The 27,410-nt window shown below is 37.9% G+C and overlaps 2 protein-coding genes across 2 annotated transcripts; both read right to left on the bottom strand.

The window, feature by feature from the left end:
* Positions 1–841: 841 nt before the first annotated feature.
* Positions 842–5,919, bottom strand: LOC117299374 (NPC intracellular cholesterol transporter 2-like). Its single transcript, XM_033782912.1, has 4 exons — positions 5,826–5,919; positions 3,594–3,710; positions 2,550–2,728; positions 842–2,091 (listed from the first exon to the last, which is right to left on the bottom strand). Exons 1-4 carry the CDS (start codon positions 5,917–5,919, stop codon positions 2,008–2,010), a joined length of 474 nt encoding a protein of 157 aa, XP_033638803.1. The 3' UTR covers positions 842–2,007.
* A 10,396-nt stretch (positions 5,920–16,315) lies between these two features.
* Positions 16,316–22,348, bottom strand: LOC117299612. Its single transcript, XM_033783160.1, has 7 exons — positions 22,108–22,348; positions 20,232–20,372; positions 19,720–19,850; positions 18,949–19,210; positions 17,759–18,090; positions 17,309–17,447; positions 16,316–16,599 (listed from the first exon to the last, which is right to left on the bottom strand). Exons 1-7 carry the CDS (start codon positions 22,346–22,348, stop codon positions 16,316–16,318), a joined length of 1,530 nt encoding a protein of 509 aa, XP_033639051.1.
* Positions 22,349–27,410: the final 5,062 nt, after the last annotated feature.

Below are 27,410 nucleotides of genomic sequence, written 5' to 3'. Positions count from 1 at the left end.
CTGGAAATGATTAAATAAAAGTTATTTTTATTTATGGGAACGATATTCGTTAGTTAATAGTTAGGCACACTTTAGTTTGCACTACCAAAATTAATCACTCTTAAAGACACTGGACACGTTTTGCAATTGTCAAAGACCAGTATTCTCACTTGGTGTATCCCAACAATTGTAAAACAAAAAATCTCTGCAAATTTAACTCAGTTGGTCATCGAAGTTTCAAAAGAACCATGACAAGAGAATAATATTTGAGTAAAAGTTTACATTTTTTCCCCCAAAAATACGTTAATTCAGGGGGAGCCGTTTCTCACAATGTTACAGGTACTGCTTCCTGTTGGTCGTTACCAAGTGATTTCCTGTCGCTATTACTTTGAGTAATTACCAACAGTGTCCAGTGTCTTTAAAGGGCAACGCAACAAATTCAACATCATAGTTCTTGAAGTAATGTCTAAGTTCTTTATTCCGTTTCTTTTCTTAAACGACAGCTGGTTTTTATTGTATTAAAGTAGGTTTCAATAAAACACGTCGATCTGATTGAAACAATAAAGTGTTTGTTGTCAATTTGTGTCTGCACTCTGAACCAAATCAATGTTCCCTGAAAAAATTGAGACAATTGTATAAAAAAAACAGCTAGATATTGGAACTCGGTGACATTAAGTCGTCAATTATTGCATAAATCATCAATGTGTGTTTTTATAGTTTGACCACGTTGAACGTTCTGCATGCAAGTTTCCATAGTTAAAGTCAAAAACAATACGTTAACCCACTGCTATCTGTTATAGGGTTAAATACAAAAATCACAGATTTCAAATATTATAATAAATTATGTTTTGAAATTCCCTATAAAATATTTGTTTGCATGAAGTGTTTAAGTTTTGTAGAAAAAAAAACGAAAAAAAAAAACGCTTAGTTTAGATATCGCGAGTCAAAAAAAGACATTTTAAGGTTTATTTCACAATTTTGTTGTCTCCTGGCTCCACCGAACGATTGAGTTTTAACTTTCACAGATTGTTTTTTTGTTGGTCATGGCAGTTGTGTAAAACCTCTACGAGGTAAAACGATGATGCAACAATGTAAAACACATATCTATGCACGCGTAGGGAGGGCTAATGAAAGGCCTTATTTTAAATTATCGAAGAGGTCGCCCTTACTCAAATGACGGCAAGTGCTGAAGTACAATGGACAAGATTTTTCCGGTGAATAATTATTTGCAGATTGTTTAAAATACAGTTAAGAGATTGTTCCTCGATGTATGGTGAGTTAACTGCACCAGACACTTGTGGATATCACTCAAAATAAGCATAACAGCATAACAACTGACTCAGCATAACAACCGACTCAGCATAACAACCGACTCAGCATAACAACTGACTCAGCATAACAACTGACTCAGCATAACAACTGACTCAGCATAACAACCGACTCAGCATAACAACCGACTCAGCATAACAACCGACTCAGCATAACAACTGACTCAGCATAACAACCGACTCAGCATAACAACCGACTCAGCATAACAACTGACTCAGCATAACAACTGACTCAGCATAACAACTGACTCAGCATAACAACCGACTCAGCATAACAACTGACTCAGCATAACAACCGACTCAGCATAACAACTGACTCAGCATAAAAACTGACTCAGCATAACAACCGACTCAGCATAACAACTGACTCAGCATAACAACTGACTTTAGCAACGAGCAATATTAGTGAGAAATGGCTCCCTCTAAAGTAACATAGTATTAATTGAGGTAACTTCTGACAATTTTATTTCAATCTGAGGAAAACTTCAGGCTTGAAGCGGTTCCCAAGTACAGCGCTTATGCAACAAGGGTGTATTTTCCTTTTGATTGTCTCTTTAAGCAATTTCGATGACCATTTCAACCCAAATTGTTTTAAAGTTTGTTAATTAATGCATTTGGTATATGAGACGCATCAAGAAAGAATACTGGTTTTTAACAATAACCAAACGTGTCCAGTGCTTTGAAAACCGAGACGAAAGTTTTAAACGACACTTGCAGGTACCTGGAAACAGAATACATCTTTTGAGTCTTGATCTTGCATCTCCCATTTAACGTACACGTTAACCTGTAAATACAAACATAATTATCAATTACTTCAAGAGATTAAAGGCAGTGGACACTATTGGTAATTACTCAAAATATCTATCAGCATAAAACCATAATTGGTAACGAGTCATTGGGAGCTGTTTATAGTATAAAACATTATGAGAAACGGCTCACTCTGAAGTAACGTAGTTTTTGAGAAAGACCTCAGAATTAAATTTCGAGGTCTCGAAATCAAGCATCTGAAAGCACACAAATTCGTGTGACAGGTTGTTTTTTCTTTTATTATTATCTTGCAACTTCGACGACCAGGTGAGCTCAAGTTTGAACGGGTTCATTATTTTATGCATATGTTCAGATACACCACGTGAGAAGACTGGACTTTGACAATTACCAAAGGTGTCCAATGTCTTTAATGGATCGTGTGCAATGAGCTTGTATATAATCATTTACTTCAAGAGATTAAACCAGTTACTTTACCTGAGGATACTCCTTTCTTACAAAGAGTTTGCCCTTATACAAATTCTTAGTATCTGGTTTCAAGGGACATTTAATTCCAGTTGTTGCGCATGCGTCTGTGTATGGTGTTGGAAATGGTATGGGCAGTCCACCTATGACGCCATGAACAACTGTCGTTGCCTTGGTAACTGTTTTCGATCCTGTGAAAAAGAAAGAAAAAACGTCGGATTTCACCAATGTTTTGTAGATTTCGTTTTTGGGCCTTATTTTTGTATATTATGCAAACAGAAAATAATGCGTAGGAGAAATTAAAGCTAAGGGTCTACGGATTACCAAAATTAAATTCTTTAATAACTGGCTTTGGAACAAAGCGCTGCTAACCGTAACACACACGAAAGTGCATGGTAATCCTTCCCTTGCTTTTACTGCACGTACGTGGATGGCGTTACAATACAAATCCATGGTGAACACGCAAGCTGGCTGCCTAATTCTGTTGACCTGTAGAATACGTTTACATAATTAGCAAAACTGTCTGCTACAGTAAGCACGAAAGTTTGCTTACCGTTAAGCAGCGCTATGAAATTGGGCCATGGAGTCTTTTATTGTTTTAGTGAGAAATTAGCTCTTTCTAAAATAATACGTTACATCAGAGGGAGTCGTTTTTAACAATGTGTTATACTATCAACAGCTCTCCGTTGCTCGTTACCAAGTAAGGTTTTATGCTAATTGGAGTAAACGTGTACAGTGCCTTTAATGTTTGTTTTGCTTTACTCCATAACTACTCGTTTTAGAGTGTCGATATTTTTCATGGAAGTATGGAAATAAATGTGTCTTTGAACTGAATTAAATATACCGATCCATTAAGCTCAGCCCACGGCGCACCTGTGAGCAAGAACACGTGAGCCCCTCCGATATTCATTTTGCACAACTCTGCCGCGTCCGCCAAGCATACGCGCACACATGCCGGACCTTTTGACGGACTTTTGTTTTCGCAATAGGTTGTGATTGTTCAACACGCAATGGGGCGGAGCTTAATGGATCGGTCTATTGACTTGAAATACTCACCACCCATGGTGAATGTCACAGATACGCTGACATTGGTTCCTCGTTTGAATTCACACGGTAGCTTAGGACAAGGAATGACATCTACTTCATTAATTGTAGCATCCTGAGTTACGTTGTCTAGATTCACAGAAAACAAATACATCACAAATAAGTGCAAACTAGAAACAATGGACCCTTCCCATGAAATATGATAATTACATTCACGAATGCGTACAGACCCTGTTGGTTGGCAAACGCCATAGAGTTGTGCACTAAGCAGACGCGGAATCGCGTCTGCGTCACGCACCCATTAGCCGTGTACAAAACAGCGCGATGTTCCCTCATTTTGCCAACCAAAACGTTAGTGCGCAAGCGCTATGTGCAATTTACATATTTCATGGGAAGGGTGTATTATAGTAGAGTTGCGGTTACAACCATGCATGTAATTAATCTTTGTTGATCATGTAGTATTGGTTCTAAAGTTCATAGCCGATTCTGTCCCACATAATAGACCTTTTCGCAAAATACTTGGGCGCGCGCGTAAAGCTTGAAATTAGGTGCATTGTGGTCTAGCTGGTGTCAAAATTTGATCTATATCTATCCCAAAATGCACCTCATTCAACAGTCTGTGCTTACGCAATGGTATTTGCGAAAAGGTCTATGGCAAACTTTGTACAAACTTCTCCTGATAGTTGGCTAATGTTGGCTTTTTATCCTCAATTTTGTCCCTTTGTTAACGTCTATTTTTGTAAAGTCTCATTATTGTTTTAAGTGCTGGGGGGTGATTGTTTGTTGTTTGGATTGTTTGTAATACTTACTCATTAGCTGTTGTGTGTTTGAATTGTTTAACCTTGAGCTCTTTTTAAAGATTTTATTTTTATTTTTTATAATGTACATGATCTAGTGCAATTCAACCGTATCGGTTGTCATACTGTTTATTTCTTCGTAATGTTTTTATGAAATAAACCATTAATATATAATATAGCGCCCTCTCTTGAATCATCTTTCTCCAGCCCATGTTAATTTCCCATTGGGGAACATTAATCTCCGGTAGACAGAATTCCCTGAGACACCGGTTGTCACAGAAAAGACACCATCACAAATAAGTACAAACTAAAAATAATAGTAGACTACAACTGTATAATAAATCTCCCTTGATGTAGTATCGGCACTGACGATAAGAGCCGGTTGGGAGTCGACGTTACAAACTATATACTCTACTCGTCTTAAAGACACTAGACACTATTGGTAATTGTCAAAGACTAGCCTTCACAGTTGGTGTATCTCAACATATGCACAAAATAACAAACCTGTGAAAAATTGAGCTCAATCGGTCATCGAAGTTGTGAGATAATAATGAAAGAAGAAAACATCCTTGTCACACGAAGTTGTGTGCGTTTAGATGGTTGATTTCGAGACCTTAAATTCTAAATCTGAGGTATCGAAATCAAATTCGTGGAAAATTACTTCTTTCTCGAAAACTTTGGCACTTCAGAGGGAGCCGTTTCTCACAATGTTTTATACCATCAACCTCTCCCATTACTCGTCACCAAGATAATTATTTAGAGTAATTACCAATAGTGTCCACTGCCATTAAAGTTTCTCCTGAGGACAAGCATAGTGTAGTGTTTGAAACGTCAAAACCGGCTCTTTTCAGAGGCAACACTCTCTCAAAAGAGGTTGTATTTATTATAATGTTGTTCCCGCAAATTGATCTATTATGTATACATGCAAAGCCTTAAAAATGACTCACATAAAATGATTTACATTTAGTCTGTAGGGTGCTTTTTACATTTAAAACACATTTACTGACAGTGTTGTGTTAAGTTTACATACACTCTGGACACTATTGGTGTTCCCAACAAATGCATAACAAACTTGGTTATTGAAGTTGCAAGAAACTGACGGAAAAAACACCCATTTTTTACAAATTGGTGTGCTTTCAGATAGGGACAAAATGTTTCTAGCCAGAGGTCGTTTGTCATGTGAGTGCGAAATTAAAATTACCCCTTTCTCAAAAACTAGATTACTTCAGAGGGAGTCATTTCTCGCTATGTTTTGTACTGTTAACAGCTCTCCGTTGCTCGTTACCAAGTAAGTTTTATACTAACATGTATTTTGAGTAATAACCAATAGTGTCCACTGCCTTTAAACCAAACACTTCGTCCTCCCAAGGACTCTCTTCGAAGTCAGAAACGATATTTTGTATTATTTTTATAAATTCACACTTGGTACAATAACGAATGAACTTACCGCATGGTATGAACTTTATCGTCTGTGCATTGGCAAGATACAAACTAAGAATCACAGCAGCCAGTAAGAACTTAAATAGAGTATTTGATGCCATTGTCTTTATAGTCTTCTAGAATTCAGTTAGTTCAGAAAGTTGTAAATCATTGGATAGTGGCGTCGTGGAAGATACAGTTTGTATTACCAAACTATTGAAACAGGTAGAACTTATCTGGTCACCTGAAACAGATGGGTGTTCAAAACAAAGTTTAAAGTCCAGTGTTTAAAATAACTTTGGAAGTTAAAGGAACTGGACACGTTTGGTAATTGTCAAAGACCAGTATTCTCACTTGGTGTATCCCATTATTATGCATAAAGTACCACACCTGTGAATTTTAATTGAGCTCATTCATCGAAGCTGCAAGAGAATTAATTTGTGTGCTTTCAGATGCATAGTGACCTCAGCTGAGGTCTCGAAATCAAGGCATCTAAAAACACACAATTTGTGCAACAAGGGTATTTTCGACGACCAATGGGAGACTTTCTGGGACGATAGAGGGCAGCAGACTTACCGGGTAAATCCATTGTTCTCAGAATTATGCGCATGTTCAGAACTACGTAAACAATGGAAATTTACCCGGTATGTCTGCTGCCACCTAGCGTTGGAAAGTCTCCTATTGAGCTCAAATTTTCACAGGTTTGTTATGCATGTTGAGATACACCAACTGAGAATAATTGTCTTTGACAATTACCAATAGTGTCCAGTGTCTTTAAATCACGGGGTTAGTTTGGAATTTTAATCAGCTATGACGTAGGACTGATAAGGTTTATGGGTCGAGTCCAAAGGTTAAAGAGCGTCAAAGGCGCAGATTTGACACTGTGGTTGGCATGTGAAATGTACACGGGACGCCATTATAGTAAGCAAGCCTTTTGATGCAACAATAGTGTGCCATTTAAAGGCAGTGGACACTATTGGTAATTACTCAAAATAACGATCATCATAAAACCTTTCTTCATTACGAGTAATGGGGAGAGGTTGATTGTATAAAACATTGTGAGAAACAGCTCCCTCTGAAGTGATGTAGTTTTCGAGAAAGAAGTCATTTTCCACGAACTTGATTTCGAGACCTCAAGTTTAGAACTTGAGGTCTCGAAATCAACCATCTAAACGCACACAACTTCGTGTGACAAGGGTGTTTTTTCTTTCATTATTATCTCGCAACTTCTACGACCGATTGAGCTCAAATTTTCACATGTTTGTTATTTTATGCATACGTTGAGATACACCAAGTGAGAAGACTGGTGTATGACAATACCAATACTGTCCACTGTCTTTAATACTTAACATAAAAACACAGTCACCCGTAAAAAGGTACAACGTTACAAGATGGGGTTGATACTTGCCGCAGGGAAATGCTTAGCCTTTAGTCAAGGCGCACGCGGCACACCGGATGGCACGCACAGCCCCAAAAAGGTAACGCACGAAAAAAGACTATCACCTCTCGCGGCGAAGCCGCGAAGCGCCTTTACCAACTCGTTTTGGGGGCCTTATGTTTTTCTCTACATTTGCCAACGATTTTGGTGGGAGAAAATGTAACGAATTTGCATTGAGCGTTCTTGTGACGTCATGCAAGTAATTGTGGCTTCTTATTGGCCAGCAACTCACCACGCTAATGCATTATGCATTACATTTTCTCCCACCAAAATCGTTGGCTAAAGAAAAACATAAGGCCCCAAAACGAGTTGGTAAAGGCGCTTCGCGGCTTCGCCGCTCGCGGTGATAGTCTTTTTTCGTGCGTTACATTTTTGGGGTTGTGCGTGCCATCCGGTGTGCCGCGTGCGCCTTGACTAAAGGCTAGGAAATGGTGGGCCTAATTATACAGAGTTAAAAGGTGAACCACAGACATGGATTTAAGGTTCAACATTAAGTTGTAGGTGTATACTTTTTAGCTATAATATTTATTATAGGAATTAATTAACTTTGTGTAATGACTTCTGATGCACAATTTACTTAGAAACCACGACGTTTTAAGGGAATCAAGTCTGGATCCTTGGTTGTATGATACAATAATCAGTCGTTTAAATCTTTTTTGAAACAGGAATACGTCGAAAAGTCGAACAGTAATATGCATGTGATTGACTAATGCACAATTGAGGACTTACAACGCTTTGCTTTCAAAGTGCCTTTGGATGTTGTGGTAAGTTTCAAATTTCAATTGTCTCAAGCAAAGAGATTCCCTTTCTAAAGTGTAACATTTAGTTCATTGTTTCAATTCCATACCCCATCAGTTCGCCTTAAACTTCATTCAAAAACAAAATCTAATTATTTAAAGACTTTAATAATCAAATTGTCATCGCTTCGCGTCACCTCAAAATCAAGTGCAGTTCAAAATAACAAGTATTTGTTTCTGCATTGAAGATAGCACGCGAGATTCGAGTGATGTACAAACCAGTTATTCGGTGTGAAATTAGTTGGGTTAAATTTGCGTAGCGCCCTCTATCGGTATTCAAATTTTATTTTTATTGAGCGGTATACAAGTGGCTGAATGAACTAATTTTATTCTAGATGAACCAATGTGGATTTGGAGTCGTTGTTTATGCCCAAACATTGTAACAGAGAGAATCATTATCTTCAATGTAATTTGGTCAGGTTAATGGTAAATGGTTCCCATTATTGTCATTTTCAGCCAAATGTTGTAAATCAAATAATGTGTAATTAAGTCATTCATCATAGTTTGCAATAAGGGAATTACAGAGTGAATGTTGTTCATTAGTACGTTGGTAGGATACAGACATTTACTTGTTAGTGTGGTCCTTTACCAATACAAATTTTTTAGCACAAAAGAAGTACTACTTTTAAGACTAGCAGTTGATGCTACAACTTTTATTTATGTCCTCTTTCTACAACAATACATAGCAATAGTTCGACATTTTACCAGTGGAGCTAAAAGTAATTTATTTAATCCCCCTTTAAGATAACAGTGACTCATCGGATAAATCAAACATTGGGTACTAAACCCTGTTTAAAGTTGCTGAGGTTTAAACGTTGTGTTTGTGGACGATTTGACACAATTCTTTAGTTTTATACAACCCGGGATTTTAACTGCAGGTTTATCAGACTTTAGTGCTAAATAAACCAACAAGTTTTAGTATTAGTTATTAGATATTAATTGTTTTTTTGTTTTTTTCACCCATATACACCGATGTGTGTAGCACTGTATACTCAGTACTTTCCCGAGTCCTGTGACAAAAACCACAGGCATTTTACTCGGGTGGGACTCGAACCCACGACCTTTGCAATTCTAGAGCAGTGCCATACCAACTAGTTATTAGTTATTAGTATAGTCAGTGATTTTTTTTCTTCTTTCATTTAAACAAAACTTTTAGAACAAAATGACAGCGAAAGCAAAAATATGTTTTGCCCTCTGAAGTGTTTGTATTTTGTACCGAAGCTAAACAAATTGAACATTATTTTGTAAGATTTCTCTATGGTATAATTCACGGATTCGCAAACCTCAATAATGGTGAAGGTCTGTTTGACAATGTTTTTTTTTATTACTCTCCTTTTAGTACGATATTTCTTTCATCTCACACTTTAAACACTTTGACACCCCTTTGATTTTGACAAAGGCGTATTCTTCATAGATTTTAGTAATGGGTTTGATGAATTTTAGGTAATTTTTCGGACAGTTTGTATAAGAGTAATGGACCCAAACAGTGCACAAGACAGAAGCTGAATTTAGATTTGAACAAGATACTACATACTTTGCGTACAATACCACTAAACATCAATAACATCGATAGACTGTGTAAGTCGACCTCGAGAGAATTTGAACTTCCTGAAACCTCGAAAAGCAGCTTCATTAATTATGAACTGTTTGTGTAGTTGTAGACTGCTGTTATAATACAATTCATCCATTGAATAGGGCCTATCGTAAAAAGAACACATCAACCATTGAACAATTCGTTGTAAGTTTTAAAGAGAAATAATTCCACAATTTAGTTTTGGGTCTTGAAAAACAGTGAAACCAACGGTTCTTTTCAGAACCACCCCAACCCAATAAGAGAGTATCATTACATGGTGTTACTGCAAACCTTTTACTATAGAAACTTTTATGAACTTGTACCCAGATGAATTGTTCATAGCTTTTGACTCACAGGTACCCGAAAGCTCAATATTGACCTTTTCGTCTTGGGACTTACACAGTCTACACTCTAAAAACTCCTGGGTCAGAATTGACCCGGATTTGGGTCCCAGAGGGCCAGACCCATTTCTGGGTCTGTTTGACCCGGAATTCGTGTCAATGTGACCCGGATTCTTTGTCATTGTGACCAGAAATTTGGTTAAATGCGGGGATTTTGACTCGGGTTCCGGGACACATTGACAGGGATTCAGAGTCAAAGTGTCCCGGAAATGGGCATGGCCCACTGGGACCGAAATCCGGGTCAATTCTGACCCGGGAGTTTTTAGAGTGTAATATTTGTAACTACAAACAAGTTTACTTCACTCTACAAATCACAATCGAGGCACATAATGTAAGATTTTAAAAGTGGCATTGACAAGTGTTTTTGATATGTAAACAACCTACCGAAGTAGCAGTTAGACACTCAACTTGAATGTTAAAGAGCAGTTGGACCCCTTCTTGACTGTTAAGTGGTACCATTATCCCTAAATCTTTGTTTGCGTCAAACTTTACATTCGAATTTCCGGGGCATTATGTGTTGGCCCAATAAACTTTGGTCATGATCAGGATTCGAACCCACAAACCATTGATCTTGCAACTATGCTTTGGTCATGACCAGGATTCGATCCAACAAACCATTGATCTTGCAACTATACTTTGGTCATGACCAGGATTCGATCCAACAAACCAATGATCTTGCAACTACACTTTGGTCATGACCATGATTCGATCCAACAAAACTATGATCTTGCAACTATACTTTGGTCATGACCATGATTCGATCCAACAAACCAATGATCTTGCAACTACACTTTGGTCATGACCAGGATTCGAACCAACAAACCAATGATCTTGCAACTTTACTTTGGTCATGACCAGGATTCGAACCAACAAACCAATGATCTTGCAACTATACTTTGGTCATGACCAGGATTCGAACCCACAAACCAATGATCTTGCAACTATACTTTGGTCATGACCAGGATTCGATCCAACAAACCAATGATCTTGCAACTATACTTTGGTCATGACCAGGATTCGATCCAACAAACCAATGATCTTGCAACTATACTTTGGTCATGACCAGGATTCGATCCAACAAACCAATGATCTTGCAACTACACTTTGGTCATGACCAGGATTCGATCCAACAAACCAATGATCTTGCAACTACACTTTGGTCATGACCAGGTTTCGATCCAACAAACCAATGATCTTGCAACTACACTTTGGTCATGACCAGGTTTCGAACCCACAAACCAATGATCTTGCAACTACACTTTGGTCATGACCAGGACTCGATCCAACAAACCAATGATCTTGCAACTACACTTTGGTCATGACCAGGATTCGATCCAACAAACCAATGATCTTTCAACTACACTTTGGTCATGACCAGGATTCGAACCAACAAACCAATGATCTTGCAACTACACTTTGGTCAAGACCAGGATTCGAACCAACAAACCAATGATCTTGCAACTATACTTTGGTCATGACCAGGTTTTGAACCCACAAACCATTGATCTTGCAACTACACTTTGGTCAAGACCAGGATTCGAACCAACAAACCATTGATCTTGCAACTATACTTTGGTCATGACCAGGATTCGATCCAACAAACCAATGATCTTGCAACTATACTTTGGTCATGACCAGGTTTCGAACCCACAAACCATTGATCTTGCAACTACACTTTGGTCAAGACCAGGATTCGATCCAACAAACCATTGATCTTGCAACTATACTTTGGTCATGACCAGGATTCGAACCCACAAACCAATGATCTTGCAACTACACTTTGGTCATGACCAGGATTCGATCCAACAAACCAATGATCTTTCAACTACACTTTGGTCATGAACAGGATTCGAACCAACAAACCAATGATCTTGCAACTACACTTTGGTCAAGACCAGGATTCGAACCAACAAACCAATGATCTTGCAACTATACTTTGGTCATGACCAGGATTTGAACCCACAAACCAATGATCTTGCAACTAAACTTTGGTCATGACCAGGATTCGATCCAACAAACCAATGATCTTGCAACTATACTTTGGTCATGACCAGGTTTCGAACCCACAAACCATTGATCTTGCAACTAAACTTTGGTCATGACCAGGATTCGATCCAACAAACCATTGATCTTGCAACTATACTTTGGTCATGACCAGGTTTCGAACCCACAAACCATTGATCTTGCAACTACACTTTGGTCAAGACCAGGATTCGAACCAACAAACCATTGATCTTGCAACTATACTTTGGTCATGACCAGGATTCGAACCCACAAACCATTGATCTTGCAACTACACTTTGGTCATGACCAGGATTCGATCGAACAAACCATTGATCTTGCAACTATACTTTGGTCATGACCAGGTTTCGAACCCACAAACCATTGATCTTGCAACTACACTTTGGTCAAGACCAGGATTCGAACCAACAAACCATTGATCTTGCAACTATACTTTGGTCATGACCAGGATTCGATCCAACAAACCAATGATCTTGCAACTATACTTTGGTCATGACCAGGTTTCGAACCCACAAACCATTGATCTTGCAACTACACTTTGGTCAAGACCAGGATTCGATCCAACAAACCATTGATCTTGCAACTATACTTTGGTCATAACCAGGATTCGAACTCACAAACCATTGATCTTGCAACTACACTTTGGTCAAGACCAGGATTCGAACGCACAAACCAATGATCTTGCAACTATACTTTGGTCATGACCAGGATTCGAATCCACAAACCAATGATCTTGCAACTATACTTTGAATCCTTACATGTTCTAAATTAAAAGGTTTTTTTTTTTTTTTTTTTTTTTTAGCTGTACACAAAATAACTTAATCAATATATTCTTTAATCAGAAACCATTCTTAAAGCTTGAACTCTGAAATATCATTATCAAAAACAATTCTGTTCTTTTTTCAATTTTTTTCGTGTTGCGTGTTTTTCAAATACATTATTTTTTACTCATAACAGAAACTGGTAAAATCTTAGCTTGTCAATGAGAATCCTAGTACTTAAAAATGATTTCAACTACGACATTATTATCATTACTACATACACCGACAGATAATTGAATAATAACTCAACAAATGTTGAACAAGTTTAAAATGCTAATGACACTTTCATTATAATTACCTAACATAGAAAAAGGTTATTGATTCCATAATTGATTGTGATTTTTGTCATAATTCAAAACTTTAACAAACGGTATGTGATATTGATAAGACCTGCCGGGTCACCAGATGTAATTGGACTCCCTTGTTTACCATAGCAAACTATAAAACAAGTACCAGTTGAGGCTCATTAGCTTCATGTGTCTTTACCTTTTACCAGTCAGTCGTCTTCACAAATAAATGTCAATTATGATATGTTCGCTGTTCTTGTCTTGTATGTCAAGTTGTTTGGCATTTGTTATTCGATTAAACCCCAAAGGAATTTTGATTGTTTTTTAAACTGGGCTTGGGAGAATACAATATGACCTCCTTCTTATTCAAAATGAGTTCAACGGTTTTTTTTTAAACAGTGATATAATGTAGATCACCACAAGTTTGCTGTGACCCGCAAAAGACAAAACGCGCGCGCAGTGCGTACACGCGTGCACTTCTCTCGTAGCAGTGCGTACACGCGTGCACTTCTCTCGTAGCAGTGCGTACACGCGTGCACTTCTCTCGTAGCAGTGCGTACACGCGTGCACTTCTCTCGTAGCAGTGCGTACACGCGTGCACTTCTCTCGTAGCAGTGCGTACACGCGTGCACTTCTCTCGGAGATGGTGGTCAATGACGCGTATTGCAATCCATCTAGAAGGAACAACAAACAATTTACATAACTAATTGTAAATCACAATTAAATATGGAACAACTCTTGAAAGTGGCGATGATACTCGTGTTTGATGTTTTTTTACAGACATCAAAATTATGATATTTGACTTTGTTTTGGCTAATTTTGTGGCCCAATTGTTTAATTCCCTAAACCATCTCAGCTCCCTGGTGAGCAAACAGCCTATACTGTGACTGAAGTCAATGAAGTCCAAACCGAATTATCTCTCATCTCACCATACATACCCGGCGACCGGGATTTGAACCCACCCCCATTGCCCTAGCTGCTGAATTTATTAAATAACTAACGACAAGTACCACTTCATTCAAACATATTATGTTGTGTATAATTTTAAAAAGCTTTCCAAATCAGTTCCAATCAAATTACAACACTTTCAATCTGAAATCATTCTTAAAATATAAAGTCTGTTACCCACATTTGGTAAATGTTTTCTAAGGCTTTTTGCCATGTTTTCTCTCTAGAAAAATATGATAATCTAATTACAGTTCTTATGAATAGGAGCTTTCATGTTTTGAATAAAATTCGTTGTTATTAATTTTACAAATGTTTTCTGAGATGAAAATGTTATAAATAATGTACCGATACAATTAACACAAATGTAATGAAATCTTAAACAACAAATGTTAAACCTAATAGGTGCAGATATTAGTAATAACTTAAGGCACAAGTGAAACTGGAATATGACACAAGTTTATCAATTGATTGTGATTAGCATGGCATACTTAAGATTTAACAAGTTTTCATGAAAATATTCCCTCTAATAGAGGAAACTACAGATAACTTCAGTAATCTGTTATTTTGTATATCACTTATACGTCATTGCTCACAGTTGTTAACGTAGTAATATTGTGGTTTTGTTTAAACATATTTTTCACACAGTGGAATGTAAAATCTTTCCTGGCCAGTCTAACTTGTTTGGCCAGTGTCTAAACATAATAATTATTATGTAACATGTCGGTAATGGATTCCACTCAATTTATACTTAAACCCCATGGGATTTGGGCATATATGGGACAAAAAGGAAAACTTCCCATTCAAAGTTGTTATAGATGGGGAGATGTTGGTGAGATGTTTGGGGAGATGTTGACCATTAGAAAGCTTGTGACTTGTATTAAGTTTAATATAAAAAAGCAGGTAAACTGTAAAAACTGGACACTTGTTGTCATGACAACTGTTCCATTTTATTACTGCAGTACCGACGGTTTGATATTGTTGTTTGATAAGTTAGATTAAAGAGTAATTTAAGCCAAAGGCAATTTTTGCCAAACCAGAAAGCAGTCGTGCCGCTTTGTTGGTAGTAAACAACAGCCAAAGTAGTAAATTGTGTAATTTGGATGAGTCACAAAACATCAACAAATTATTTTAAAAGCAGCAATGCTAATTACTTATTACTTCTACGTTGCAAATTTGCCATACAATTAAAACATCCATATTTTTGGAGTCTATAATACTTTAAAAATAATGTGTTTATATCAACTTCAATAGGAAACCATTCTTGAAACAGAATTTCAATTTTTAAATCGATTACAAATGTTTTGTTTGCTGTGAGTTGACCCATTGCTGATAAATTAATATATGGACATCTTATTTTCTTTCAACTGTAGAGTAACTTTTATACCAGTTTAGTTTGAAGATTCCCTTGATTACGAAAGTACATTTTTGTTTAGGTTCGATCATTTTTTCTGATTTTTAAAAAATGGTTCATCAACATCTATCTAAGAAAAACAATGAGGTACATACCACGATAACAATACTGCTTAATAAGTGCAAATTCTTAATTACTTCGAAATTAAGGCAAACCTGGTAAAAGTTATTTGTGAAATAATATATATTCATTCGACAGAAATAATGATGTATTCCTTTGGGACCTTGATCTCAATGCGCTGTATATTCCTAACGCTGCTGGTAATTACTCAAGATAATTACTAGCATTACTGTGTAACGAGTGATTGTGAGCTGCTGATATTATAAAACATTGTGAGAAACGGTTCCCTATGATAGAACGTAGTTTTCGAGAAAGAAGTAATTTTCAAAGATTTTGATTTCGAGACCTTTTAATTAAATTTTGAGGTCTCGAAGTCAAGCATTTGAAAGCACAAAACTTCGTGTGAGAAGGGTATTTTTTCTTTAAAAGTTATCTCGCAACTTCGACGACAGTTGAGCTCAATTTCCACAAGTTTTTTATTTTATGAATATGTTTATATATACCGAGCGAGATAAGTGCATGGTCTTTGACAATTACCAATAGTGTCCAGTGCCTTTAAAGGCTAAACATTTGTTTGTTAGTTGTTGGCTTAGCTTCTTTTTTTGTGATTGAACAGTCCATATACCACTGTATTGTTTACCTGTTTAAGTCTGAGCTAAATAGATACCCAATTTGGTGGATAATTGTACCAATTACGAGTCTGCGTTGGCTTATCATTTGATTGTCAAGGGACACTGCAAATTCCACCCTCAATTTTTTTTTAGCCACGAGGTGGAGATTGACGGCGTATTTTGATTTCAGTCTTTACAATACGAGAACCGTTCCATTCAGTAGCTCTAATAACTCGTTTGTATGGACCCTTAGTATCACTAGGTTGGATATATTCAGCATTAAGGTTATTATCTACACCAGGTATACCAGAGCATCTATTAAACCACCATCCTCCTTCACTGTTCAGACTTGGGCAGTTTGTTTCGTCTTGGTTATTATCTGTGTGATGGTGAATGATGAAGGCTTGATTGTTGGTAGTCTCAAGAATATCATCTGGAAAACATAAGAAAGTACAAAATAATCAACATTCATAAATACCTCAGACAAGGTGGCTATTCCTATTGGTGGAGAGCGTTTCACGTGTGGTGTTTAAACAGTTGATAAAGGCACAGCTAGAGCTGTTTGTAACCGATTGTTTTTGATTTTGAGAGTTCCATTTCTCTATTTTACTTTACATAAAACAAAATGAGATCTTTAGCAACACTAGTTTAATTCATATAGAGTTGGTAGTGCTCTCGCTCAAACCTTTTCGACAGATTTCCCTATTAAATATAAAAATTGTGCGTTGGTGATTAAATGATTCACATGACTGCTTTGTGGTCAAACGGTTCACAATAAACTTTCGATAAGAAATATACAGCAATCTATTTAATTTGTCTTAAAGGCGCGAATATGGACATTTATCTTAAATTAAAAGTTTCGTTTTTTGCAAATCCAAGTTTATGTAGATGTTACTTGCAAATCTTTATAATCATGATTATCAACAATCCAGATGAACTTATTTATAGAATTGGATATTCATAAATACCCCACACAGTTTCGTCACTCCTGTTGGTGTCCATTTTGATAACATCTACTGGTTAGCAATAGTTTGTTTACTTTTAACTTTAAGATTAGAAGAAGAGGCTAGCATATTAATTCAGGTTAAGATTTAGGCAATAAGCCTGACCTTTGAAAACGTGGTGATTGACTGACACAATACCTCTGCATCCAAGGAGTTCAATACGTAGGGCTGGGCCGCCATACCAGGCTGTAGGTCTGATGCGGATGTACCGTGCTTGAATAGGCTGCTGGAATATATTGGTAACTGGGGTGTTTCTATCAGTGTTGCCAATGAATGTCTGTAAAAAAATAAATTCAAACCAGAGGTGGGGACAATAATACATACAAATGATAATTTACACTTCGGTTATAAATAGTGGCTGTACTGCATTATTGGAGTGTCTTTGTTTTTAAGGAATATTGTTAATATGAGCGTAGTTGTCGGGGAATGTCTGTTAAAGGAATCAAAGGTGGTCATGATGATACATATATGAAGTAATAACAATTGATACATAAATCCTGAATATAGGCTGTACTGCTTTATTGAAGTGTCTTTAGTTTATAAGGAATACATGTTAGGTTTGAGGGTGTCTTTGCTGAGTACTCTTACCTGTGGAGTAGAGTCCCCATTAACATACAGCCATGCAGTGCCATCAATGCTGTAATGTACCTGGTAGTGTGTCACCCAGCTATCATATATACCCTCTGGATCGTAACTGTGTGGATCGCCCTGTGTGATGACACCCTCAATATACACTGACTCTGAACCCATAAATATTTGAAGCCATGAACCAACGAATCGTCCTACATAAGGTACCCAATAACGGTTCAGGTTCAGTCGTGCATTACTTGGCTGATTATCTGAACCCCACTGACTAGATGCTGTGATCCTATCATCAGGAATACTCCCGTCTTCCATTCCTAGCCCACAGTATCTGCCAACTGTAACCAAAACACACCGCATATTTTGCATTTTTAACGGTCTTAACCCATTCTGCATTTTTACTTTTTTAGCATCTCTATTGTTCAATGTTTATGAACTTTATTGTAAATAATGATAGATTGTTAATATTTTGGCCAAGGGCATTGGCAATGAAGGCCCTAATTCGGCCTACAGTTTTGTTTTGTTTTGTAAAGATTTTTAATTCCTGGCTGGTTTCCATGGCTTTTGTTTTGTTATTGTTTGTATTTTGTATGTGTTTTATGCCAAATAAATTATTATAATAATAACAAACTGCTTATAAAAAAGAAAGTAAAGTTCATTTCAACTTTTGCCAGGAGTCTGGTTTAAATTTTGTTGAATTTAATGTTGACTGACGGTTTTGAAACGTGTCATTTAAAATAACAGATTACCGTAAAAACATCGCCTGTGATTCGCAAACAAATGTTCCCGTAAAACATTAATGTATCCACTATTATAATTTGAATCTTAATATAATCAGGGGAGCCTTGGTAATGGTTAATACAATGTCATGTATTGAATTATATTGAAAAGAAATTATTTGATTTTCCTTTCAAGTACAAAATAATGTTCGCTCTTCAGAAGGACCTACATCCATTAGTTAGTGTCCTCAAGTTTTGTTTTGTTTTAACATCGTTTTTTATTTTTATGTAACTAAATCTTGTACATTCCCCCTGTAAACTGTTATGGTTTTCCCATATTCGGCAATTGGCCGCGATGGAAAATGTATTGTTTATGATTATAACAAAACATGCCTCTGAAGAAGGTCCGGTTTGGATAAAAAGCTAAGGCCATCTACCCTACTCAATATATAATATACCAGTGATATGTTAACATACCAGTTGGTTGTACCTCGGAGTGCTCCAGAAACATGGTGTAATCGACAGGTCCGACGTGAAACTTTGTCTTCAGCAAATGACCCGTGACGTTATCTTCGTTGGTTAGGTCCAGGCGGATTGTCCAGTTCCCTTCAGCATCAGTCAGGTTGTGTAGAATCTCATTGCCAAGCCAGAACTCACCATCCGTTGACCCAAAGCCTTGTTTGTATTCTGCCCAACTGCGGTTGAAATTGACTGGTCCATTATAGCGCCGCTGGACAACCTAGAAGATAATAACAAGAGTAGCTCGTGTTATTGTGTATACAAACCGACATTGGTCCCCATAAAAAAAAGTGTTCACATAAATTTCAGACTGACCTTCAACACTAACGCTTAATAATAAAAAAACAAGATCAAATAAGTTTTGTTTTACTTTGGTAAAACAAATTCTAGTTACATTTTTTCCCTTATATCGTTGAAGTACTGCTGTGTTTTAGGGATAAATGAAAGCACTGAACTTTCACAACTTGGAAAACGATACAAAATGTATTGCACCAGGTATGTTTTTTAAAGAATGTGTGTAGTCGATAAGTGCAAGTCGATATGCAACGCGAAACATATGTGTCAGTGTTCTTTTTTACAAAGACAGAGTTGTTGGCATTATGTTTGTTCGAGGACCATATGTTAATTAATTGCTTGTTGTGTTATATATTTGAGATTATATTTGGGAATACATGTTGTCTGCTAAGCAAAATAGGATTCTAACATTGGATAAACACAAGTTGTACTTACAATCCAGCCGGTATGCTTCGTCATATCACAAAACACTTTAACTCCTTCATCATTCTGGTAGGGATGGATAGTGTAGATACCATCTTCTTTGAACCCAGCATCCAGCAAAGCTTGACAGTCGCTAAATGTATCTGTTGGATTTGACAAGAGAAAATTATATTGAAATTGGCGTTTGTTATGAGTAGGAGTAACATGTATGTCGGTAGCCTGTGCTAGAATGATCCGAACTGACTCGTCACTGGAGTAGCTCGGCGGTCTGGTTCTGAAAACAATATTTTCTAGAATAGTCAAGGGTCAAGGGTTTGAATCCCACTCATGTTGTTTGCCTCTGGAGTGATTGTTTGTCTTTTTTAGTACACCGTGGACTATACACATCGCTGAAGCGCATATGATGTGAGGTTGTATCTTACGCTATTACTTGAGACTTGTAGAGTATATTGTACTGTATTTAAATAATAACCCTTTAGTGTTCAATAGTTAAACAATAAACTTAAAACAACGTTTTTGCTTACCTTTTTTAGTGGACTGGCATCGATTCCGTTTTGGTACCTGTTTCATGACTTGTGTGACCCAGTGTTGACCAGGAGTATAACCATCAGGTGGTGGTCCAAAATGATGAACTATCATCTTAGTCTCAGTCAATTCAAGGATTACTAAAGACAAATTAACATTGTATTTTGAATGTATGATTATGTTCTAGTTGAAATTCTTAACATTCACTTAAAATAGATGATTTGACTTTCTATACACAGTATACGGTCACCACTCATCACTCGGGGATCCCTGTGTCTGTTTATGTTCTCAACATTAAGTATTTAAGTGTCAGATTTTTTAAGGTTCATGCAGGGTGTTGAAAAAGTTGAAAGATGAAGGTCGGTGAATTTCAATTATATTTTGGGGATCATCAAGGGGGGTGAATGGTTCCCCATTGGCAATGTTAAAAAGTTCATGGCACCCCTCTGTTAGCTTGGGTGAGACCCCCTGAATTTGGACACCTCCAATGCAAAGAAAATAGTGTTTTTTACTGAAATTACCCCAAATTCTATCTTTACAGAAAAGTGCTCTAAACCCAACCGATTTTTACAATTTTTGGGTCATGTCTGTAGTGTTTTATATATAATAACATAGCATTTCTTGAATTTGCTTGTTTGATTTAGGAATTTTGCAAGTGAATTTCAAAAATGGCATAAAAATAACGTTTTTTAAATTACGCAAAACTTCGCAAATTACTGAAATTTGAATTCAATGAACTTTTTTAATTCAGGCTAGTTCAACATTTAAACTCACATTTGTAAGAGGTTATCTTGTGTACTTGACGGATATCAAGTTGAACATTTGGGTTTTTTCAAAATTGTTGAGGTAGGGAATTTTGTATATGGGTCATATTTACCCTTATTTGGAAGCAACAAATCGTGTTTTCCAGTTTGATTGAGTTACCGCTTCCTTTTTATTGACACTTTTGAGTTCTAATAACTAAATAGATACAAAGCATCATTGTTCTTTGACAGAAAAATACATTTTAATGAATTTGGAACATTCCATTCATTGAAAGGGGGTTTTAACCCTCCCAACCACGTGGTTTATCTAATTGTGCACAATACGCTCTCCTTAATATTTATGCTGACGTCATATTTTAAGGGTCAAAGCGAGTCTGTGAGCGTTAGACTTTATCATGAGAAAAACAATCTTTATTTTTTTTTTTTTTTAATATTAGCTTAAGATACAGCAACAACAAAATATGTTAAGCAATTTAATTGTATGTTCAAGAAAAACGTTCAGGGCCATTTTTTAAGTCAACAAATTATTGTAATGACAAATGTACATTATAAATATTAGTGGGGTTATTTTACTCAAGGGAGAACCTATTCTACTATCACATTCACAAGTCAGTGAATGCATGCAATGGTATATACGCTATGACGATATCAGAAACAGTTGCAGTTGTAATAGCCTTTCAAACTTCTGATCTATAACACTTTTGAGACATATGACATAAATAAATCAATTTGACCTGTTATACCTTTTTATATTTCTGATTCATTTACATTGGAAAAACAAAACAAAACAGGTACTTTTGATAATACACTGTACTCTGTTAATTATAAGCCTTTTGTATTTTGGACCTTGCTAATCGTCATAAACACTTTTCAATTTGTTGTAATATTTAGTTACATTGTTGGTTTTCTGCAAAGTGAAAGGGCTTACGATGTGATGATTACATGTATGTCTCATTTTCGGAGCCACCTTTGTTGGTACAAGTACATTTACATTGACCAACAAGACTGTTTGGTACTTTGATGAAACTGTCTTTGCGCGATTCGGGTCCTTCAACTTTCAATCCAAAGTTTTCACACAGATCTTTCAATTCACTTATGCGTTTCGATTTACCTTTGCCCTGTGTAATTAGAGTACAAACATTGCTATCACCAAATACGATTGGATGGGAAGTGTCTATTTCAGCATAAACTGATTTGCGAAGTCTTTCTTCGTTCTCTGAACTTTCCCAAGTACGAAAGTCTTCTTCACTGGCATCTACGTCCACATCATAATGACCTTGGCCTGCTTGATGCCTTATCTGAGCAGCTGCAAGCCTACTATCAAACTTGAAATTTGTTTTGCAGTCCGCCATTCTGCGGGAAGGAAAACAAACTGACCAATAATATTTTTCAAGGTTTCAATGACTTTAGCAACGTGCATGACATCGGCTTTGTGCCCAGTTCTTATACCTGCGTTGAACTGATCAGTCAGAAAAGATGAGGGCGGATGAGGGTCTTCTGCACCCCAACGGCTGAGTGGGCCTGAAGGACGGCGACCCCAGATTACTACAGCATTGAATGTAACATGGTGAATACACACACGACTGCAAATCCTATACTTCCAGCGGCGGGAGTCCGCAGGAACCTAGCAGCTGGCCAAGGTCCTGGCCCTTCAGGGCTCCATGACGACGGGTTCTTAAACCCTTCGGGGAGGGATCAGTTTGACTTCAGAGCCAAGGCTACTGCGCACCTTTTAAAGTGCAAGAAGTCGATAACTCTATCAACGTTCAATGCCTTCACAATAACAGATGAGTCAAGGTCTGAGGAGATGGCAGCATGTAGCAAGATGTGCGAAATTGATGTCTTAGACATTCACAAGCACCGCCGTGTCCATGAAGACATCAGGTATGGAGGAACACCAGAAATGTTGGGGTATCCTTGTAGTAGAGTTTGATGGCAACCCTGTCACAACAGTTATTGTATGCTACTTTCCACACAACTGCAGCAGCGAGGCAGATGTCGAGCAATGCTTCAACAATCTCCGAGTTGCTGTTGGGCAGGTGCCAGCGCACAACTTGTTGGCTGTGCTTGGGGATTTTAATGCCAGACTTGGACCAGTGGACGTTCGCTACACGTACCACACAGACGACTCAAACCGGAATGGTCAAATTCTAGTCAGTTTTCTCCAACAAAACAGCCTCATTGCAGCTAACACCTTGTTCCAAAAGCAAAGAGGCAAACTCTGGACTTTTGAAGACAGAGCCGCAGAAGACCGTCGCCATCTGGACTTCATCCTTGTTCGACGAAAGTGGCGCTGAGGCATACAGCAGCTTCAGGACAGTGGCCTCCGATCACAGGGTTGTATCGATGCAAGTTAGGCTTAGCCTAAGACAACTCAAGACCACAGGGTTCAAGGAGAAGGTTGATTGGAAGGCGTTTTCCTCCCGTCCTTATCTACAGGCAAAGTACATAGTGGTAGTGCTTAATCGCTTCCATGTGCTTGGGAGTAAACGAGAAGACGAAGGAGAAGGGGAGGAAGAGAACGAGCGAGGAGAGTTAAGAAGAGAGGAGGATGCAACAACTCTTTACAAGCACTTCATCGAGGCCAACTTAGAGGCAAAGAAGAGCTTGCCTAAGGTGAATCGAGTAAAAAGAAGTCACAATTCTGATCACCCAGAAGTTGTTGCAGCACGAAAGATAGTTGAGGAACAACATGATGCCTAAATCCGGAGCAAGAATATACAGCTATTAGACGTGTATGAAATAATAATAATAAGAAGAAGAAATGCTGATATAGCGCAATTCAGTACTGCAAGTACTCTCAATGCGCTTTACAAAACAAATAAACAAATTTATACAAGAGAAAGCACCAATTTAACTAAACAATACAATATTACAAAAACAAGATTTAGTGAATAAGGCTGAGAGAGGAAGAGTTTGCACTTAGAATCGAGGAGGTAGTCGAGAGGTAGCTCGTGAGGGCAAGCAATATGGTGAGGCATGGAGAATAGTCAATGTGGTCAGTGGCAGGAAGAGGTCAAAAGCAGGACAAGTCAAGGGAGAAACCGCGTAAAGTCATGGTTCACCCACTTCAGAAATCTGCTGGGAGATCATCCTTCTGTGACTGGTGAGGATTTGGAGATCGCAGACGTACTCACGAACGTTGGCATTGATGATGGCCCCTTCTCTCGATGGAAGAGCTAAGGAAAGCCAAATGCTCCCTCAAGCAGGGGAAAAGTGCAGGCCCAGATGACTTCCCCCGGAAGTGTTGAGAAACTGTGAGCTTGATGTAATAATGCTTGAGTTCTGCAATATGGGCCTGATGGCGAACAACATGCCCACCCAGTGGTCCCTGTTCAACATCATCCCAATCCCGAAACCTGGAAACCTGTCATCACCAGACAACTACCGTGGAATCAGTCTCACCTACACTATGGCCAAAGTCTATTACCGGTACAATCAAAACGGTTTCAGAGAAAAACGTTCTAATGTCGCACAGATCTCCGCCGTATTATCGAGGAAGTAAAGAACAACAAACCGCCGGCTGAACTGACTTTCATAGATTTCAAAAAGGCCTACGACTCCATCAATAGAGGCAAGACGATCAAAATCTTGAAGGCGTATAGAATCCCACCCCGGCTTATTCGAGCCATCGAAGCCATGTACACCAATACCACTGCCAAAATCATCACCCCGGACGGAGAAAGCGATGTGTTCGAAATTGTGGCAGGAGTTCTGCAAGGCGACACGCTGGCTCCGTTTTTATTCATCATTGTACTTGAAGAATCGGCCCAATGACCCTCTCCGAACTAGACTTCGCAGATGATATAGCGACTTCAAGTACCTCGGCTCCAGGATGCAGAGTACAGAGAAAGCCCTCCATGACATGAAGATAGTGTTAGCATTCACTATAGAGGAAAGATTTACTAAGCAAGCAGGGTGCACTCTAGTCAATTTTTTGTTCAACCTCAAAAATCATTTACAATTTTACCCAGTCAGTTTCCCTTGTGGTTTATATTGATAAAAAAACATGCAACAATAACCTATATAACAACAATAACATGTGTAAGTCCCTTTGGTTGGGCAGTTGGAGTCTAACAATGTAGGTGTACTCAACTTGTAAAGAAAAAGTCTGCTGTTCACATTCAAATAAGTTTACGTTCGTCTGTAATGATATTCGGGTCTGCTGTTCACATTCAAATAAGATTACGTTCATCTGTAATGATATTCGGGTCTGCTGTTCACATTCAAATAAGATTACGTTCATCTGTAATGATATTCAGGACTGCTGTTCACATTCAAATAAGATTACGTTCATCTGTAATGATATTCAGGACTGCTGTTCACATTCAAATAAGATTACGTTCGTCTGTAATGCTATTCAGGACTGCTGTTCACATTCAAATAAGATAACGTTCACCTGTAATGATATTCAGGACTGCTGTTCACATTCAAATAAGTTTACGTTCATCTGTAATGGTATTCAGGACTGCTGTTCACATTCAAATAAAATTACGTTCAGCTCTGCAATGATATTCAGGACTGCTGTTCACGTTAAAAAAAAGATTACGTTCAGCTCTGTAATGATATTCAGGACTGCTGTTCACATTCAAATAAGATTACGTTCATCTGTAATGATATTCAGGACTGCTGTTCACATTAAAGTAAGATTACGTTCAGCTCTGATGATATTCAAGACTGCTGTTCACATTCAAATAAGATTACGTTCATCTGTAATGATATTCAGGACTGCTGTTCACATTCAAATAAGATTACGTTCAGCTCTGATGATATTCAGGACTGCTGTTCACATTCAAATAAGATAAGTTGGTCACTTACAATATTATATGTTTTTCTCTACTTTGTGTGATCCCTACTGGATTTTGGAGTTTCAATCCAACACCTGAGTGATATGAATATCGTGTTTTTGTGTTTGCACATAATAACAGTATTAGTAAGGACGCTGGAGTATCAGCTTTAGTAGTTATAAATAAATCCTTATGTTATTCGGCCACAGTGACACCCAACATGCTTCACCAAGCCCCTTCTTAACATACATTTCTTTGCAAAATAGTTTAAGAGGGTACTTAAAAATAATTTTAAAATGTGCCCCTTTTCGCCTTTTCCTTAGGTTATATTATTTGGCCGGGCACTAGTGGACAACAGCAATTCTTAGTAAATCTTTCCTCTATAGTGAATGCTAACGCTACACTGTCTTGTGAGTGATTGTCCGCTACCTGCATGCTTTTCAAGGAGCAGACAATAAGATAATTTTCCTGGGGCTTACATATGCCTCCAGCTCTCCGGCTCTATTGAATAACATGAATATGTATAGCGTTTAACAAAGACAACGGTCCGAGTAGGGTGGAGCCTTCAGTATCCAGCTTGTGATTGGGCATTGGCAAGATCTGGACATGCTACGGTGCTTTGAACGTGTGTTACGCACGGTTGTGTCCGACGGTGACGATTAAGTCCGACATCATTTATGAACCATTGTGTCCGCCCCATTGTGTCCGTAGAACCATTGTGTCCGACCCATTGTGTCCTACAAACATTTGTGTCCGCCCCATTGTGTCCTACAAAGGATTGTGTCCGACCCATAGTTTCCTACAAACCATTGTGTCCGACCAATGTGTCCGTAGAATCATTGGGTCCGACCTATTGTGTCCTACAAACCATTGTGTCCGATCCATTATGTCCTACAAACCATTGTGTCCGACCCATTGTGTCCGTAGAATCATTGGGTCCGACCTATTGTGTCCTACAAACCATTGTGACCGACCCATTATGTCCTACAAACCATTGTGTCCGACCCATAGTGTCCGTAGAACCATTGTGTCCGACCCATTGTGTCCGTAGAACCATTGTGTCCGGCCAGGACTCCACTCAATTGTTTTGCTAAGTAAACAACAGCTAACTACCAGTCACAAGCAATGTATATGTCATGAAATTTTGTCCAGTAACATGTGTAAAATAAGCAAGCTATTTCCGTGCTTAAGCAAATTTTGTGCTTAAGCAGCTCTATGAAATTGGGCCCTGATGAGAAGAAGGTATAGAAAATTGGCTGGGACTACTACTTTAGCCTATATGATCGTTATTAACTATAGTAACACTGCCGTGGATTGGGTTCTTAAATTGGTCCCAGCGTTTAGACTAGCCTGATCTTGCCATCGTCAGGAGACTGTCGAGCATAACTCCAACCGGGGCATGTAGCCCCAGCGAAAGACTCTGCTAGGGTTAAAACTACAGGCCTTTAACTTTAGATTAATTTTCGCTCAAGGCAAGACGAATAGATAATAAGAGATAGTTTGCCTAAAAGTGAGTTTGACTAATTTCAACAAGTCAAGCGTAACTCAAACAAGGACAATGCTGTCATCCTAATTAATGTACAAATGCTTTCAGCGACTCTCAATTATTAAGGGATGCTTTTGTAGT

The sequence above is a fragment of the Asterias rubens genome, chromosome 14 (assembly GCF_902459465.1).
Source record: "Asterias rubens chromosome 14, eAstRub1.3, whole genome shotgun sequence".
NCBI lineage: Eukaryota > Metazoa > Echinodermata > Asteroidea > Forcipulatida > Asteriidae > Asterias > Asterias rubens.
Note: the sequence above shows the minus strand (reverse complement) of the source record. Positions and strands in the feature narration are given on the sequence as shown.

Bases quoted from the DNA above. Each gene is read 5' to 3' on its own strand.
- LOC117299374 (XM_033782912.1), bottom strand. From the start codon at position 5,919: ATGGCATCAAATACTCTATTTAAGTTCTTACTGGCTGCTGTGATTCTT. The intron at 3,711-5,825 runs GTAAGTTCATTC...CTGTGAATCTAG, and splicing joins GATAAAGTTCATACCATGCG to ACAACGTAACTCAGGATGCT. The intron at 2,729-3,593 runs GTGAGTATTTCA...TCTTTTTCACAG, and splicing joins TGTGACATTCACCATGGGTG to GATCGAAAACAGTTACCAAG.
- LOC117299612 (XM_033783160.1), bottom strand. From the start codon at position 22,348: ATGGCGGACTGCAAAACAAATTTCAAGTTTGATAGTAGGCTTGCAGCT. The intron at 19,851-20,231 runs GTAAGCAAAAAC...CAAATCCAACAG, and splicing joins ATGCCAGTCCACTAAAAAAG to ATACATTTAGCGACTGTCAA. The intron at 18,091-18,948 runs GTATGTTAACAT...TTTTGGTTACAG, and splicing joins CTCCGAGGTACAACCAACTG to TTGGCAGATACTGTGGGCTA.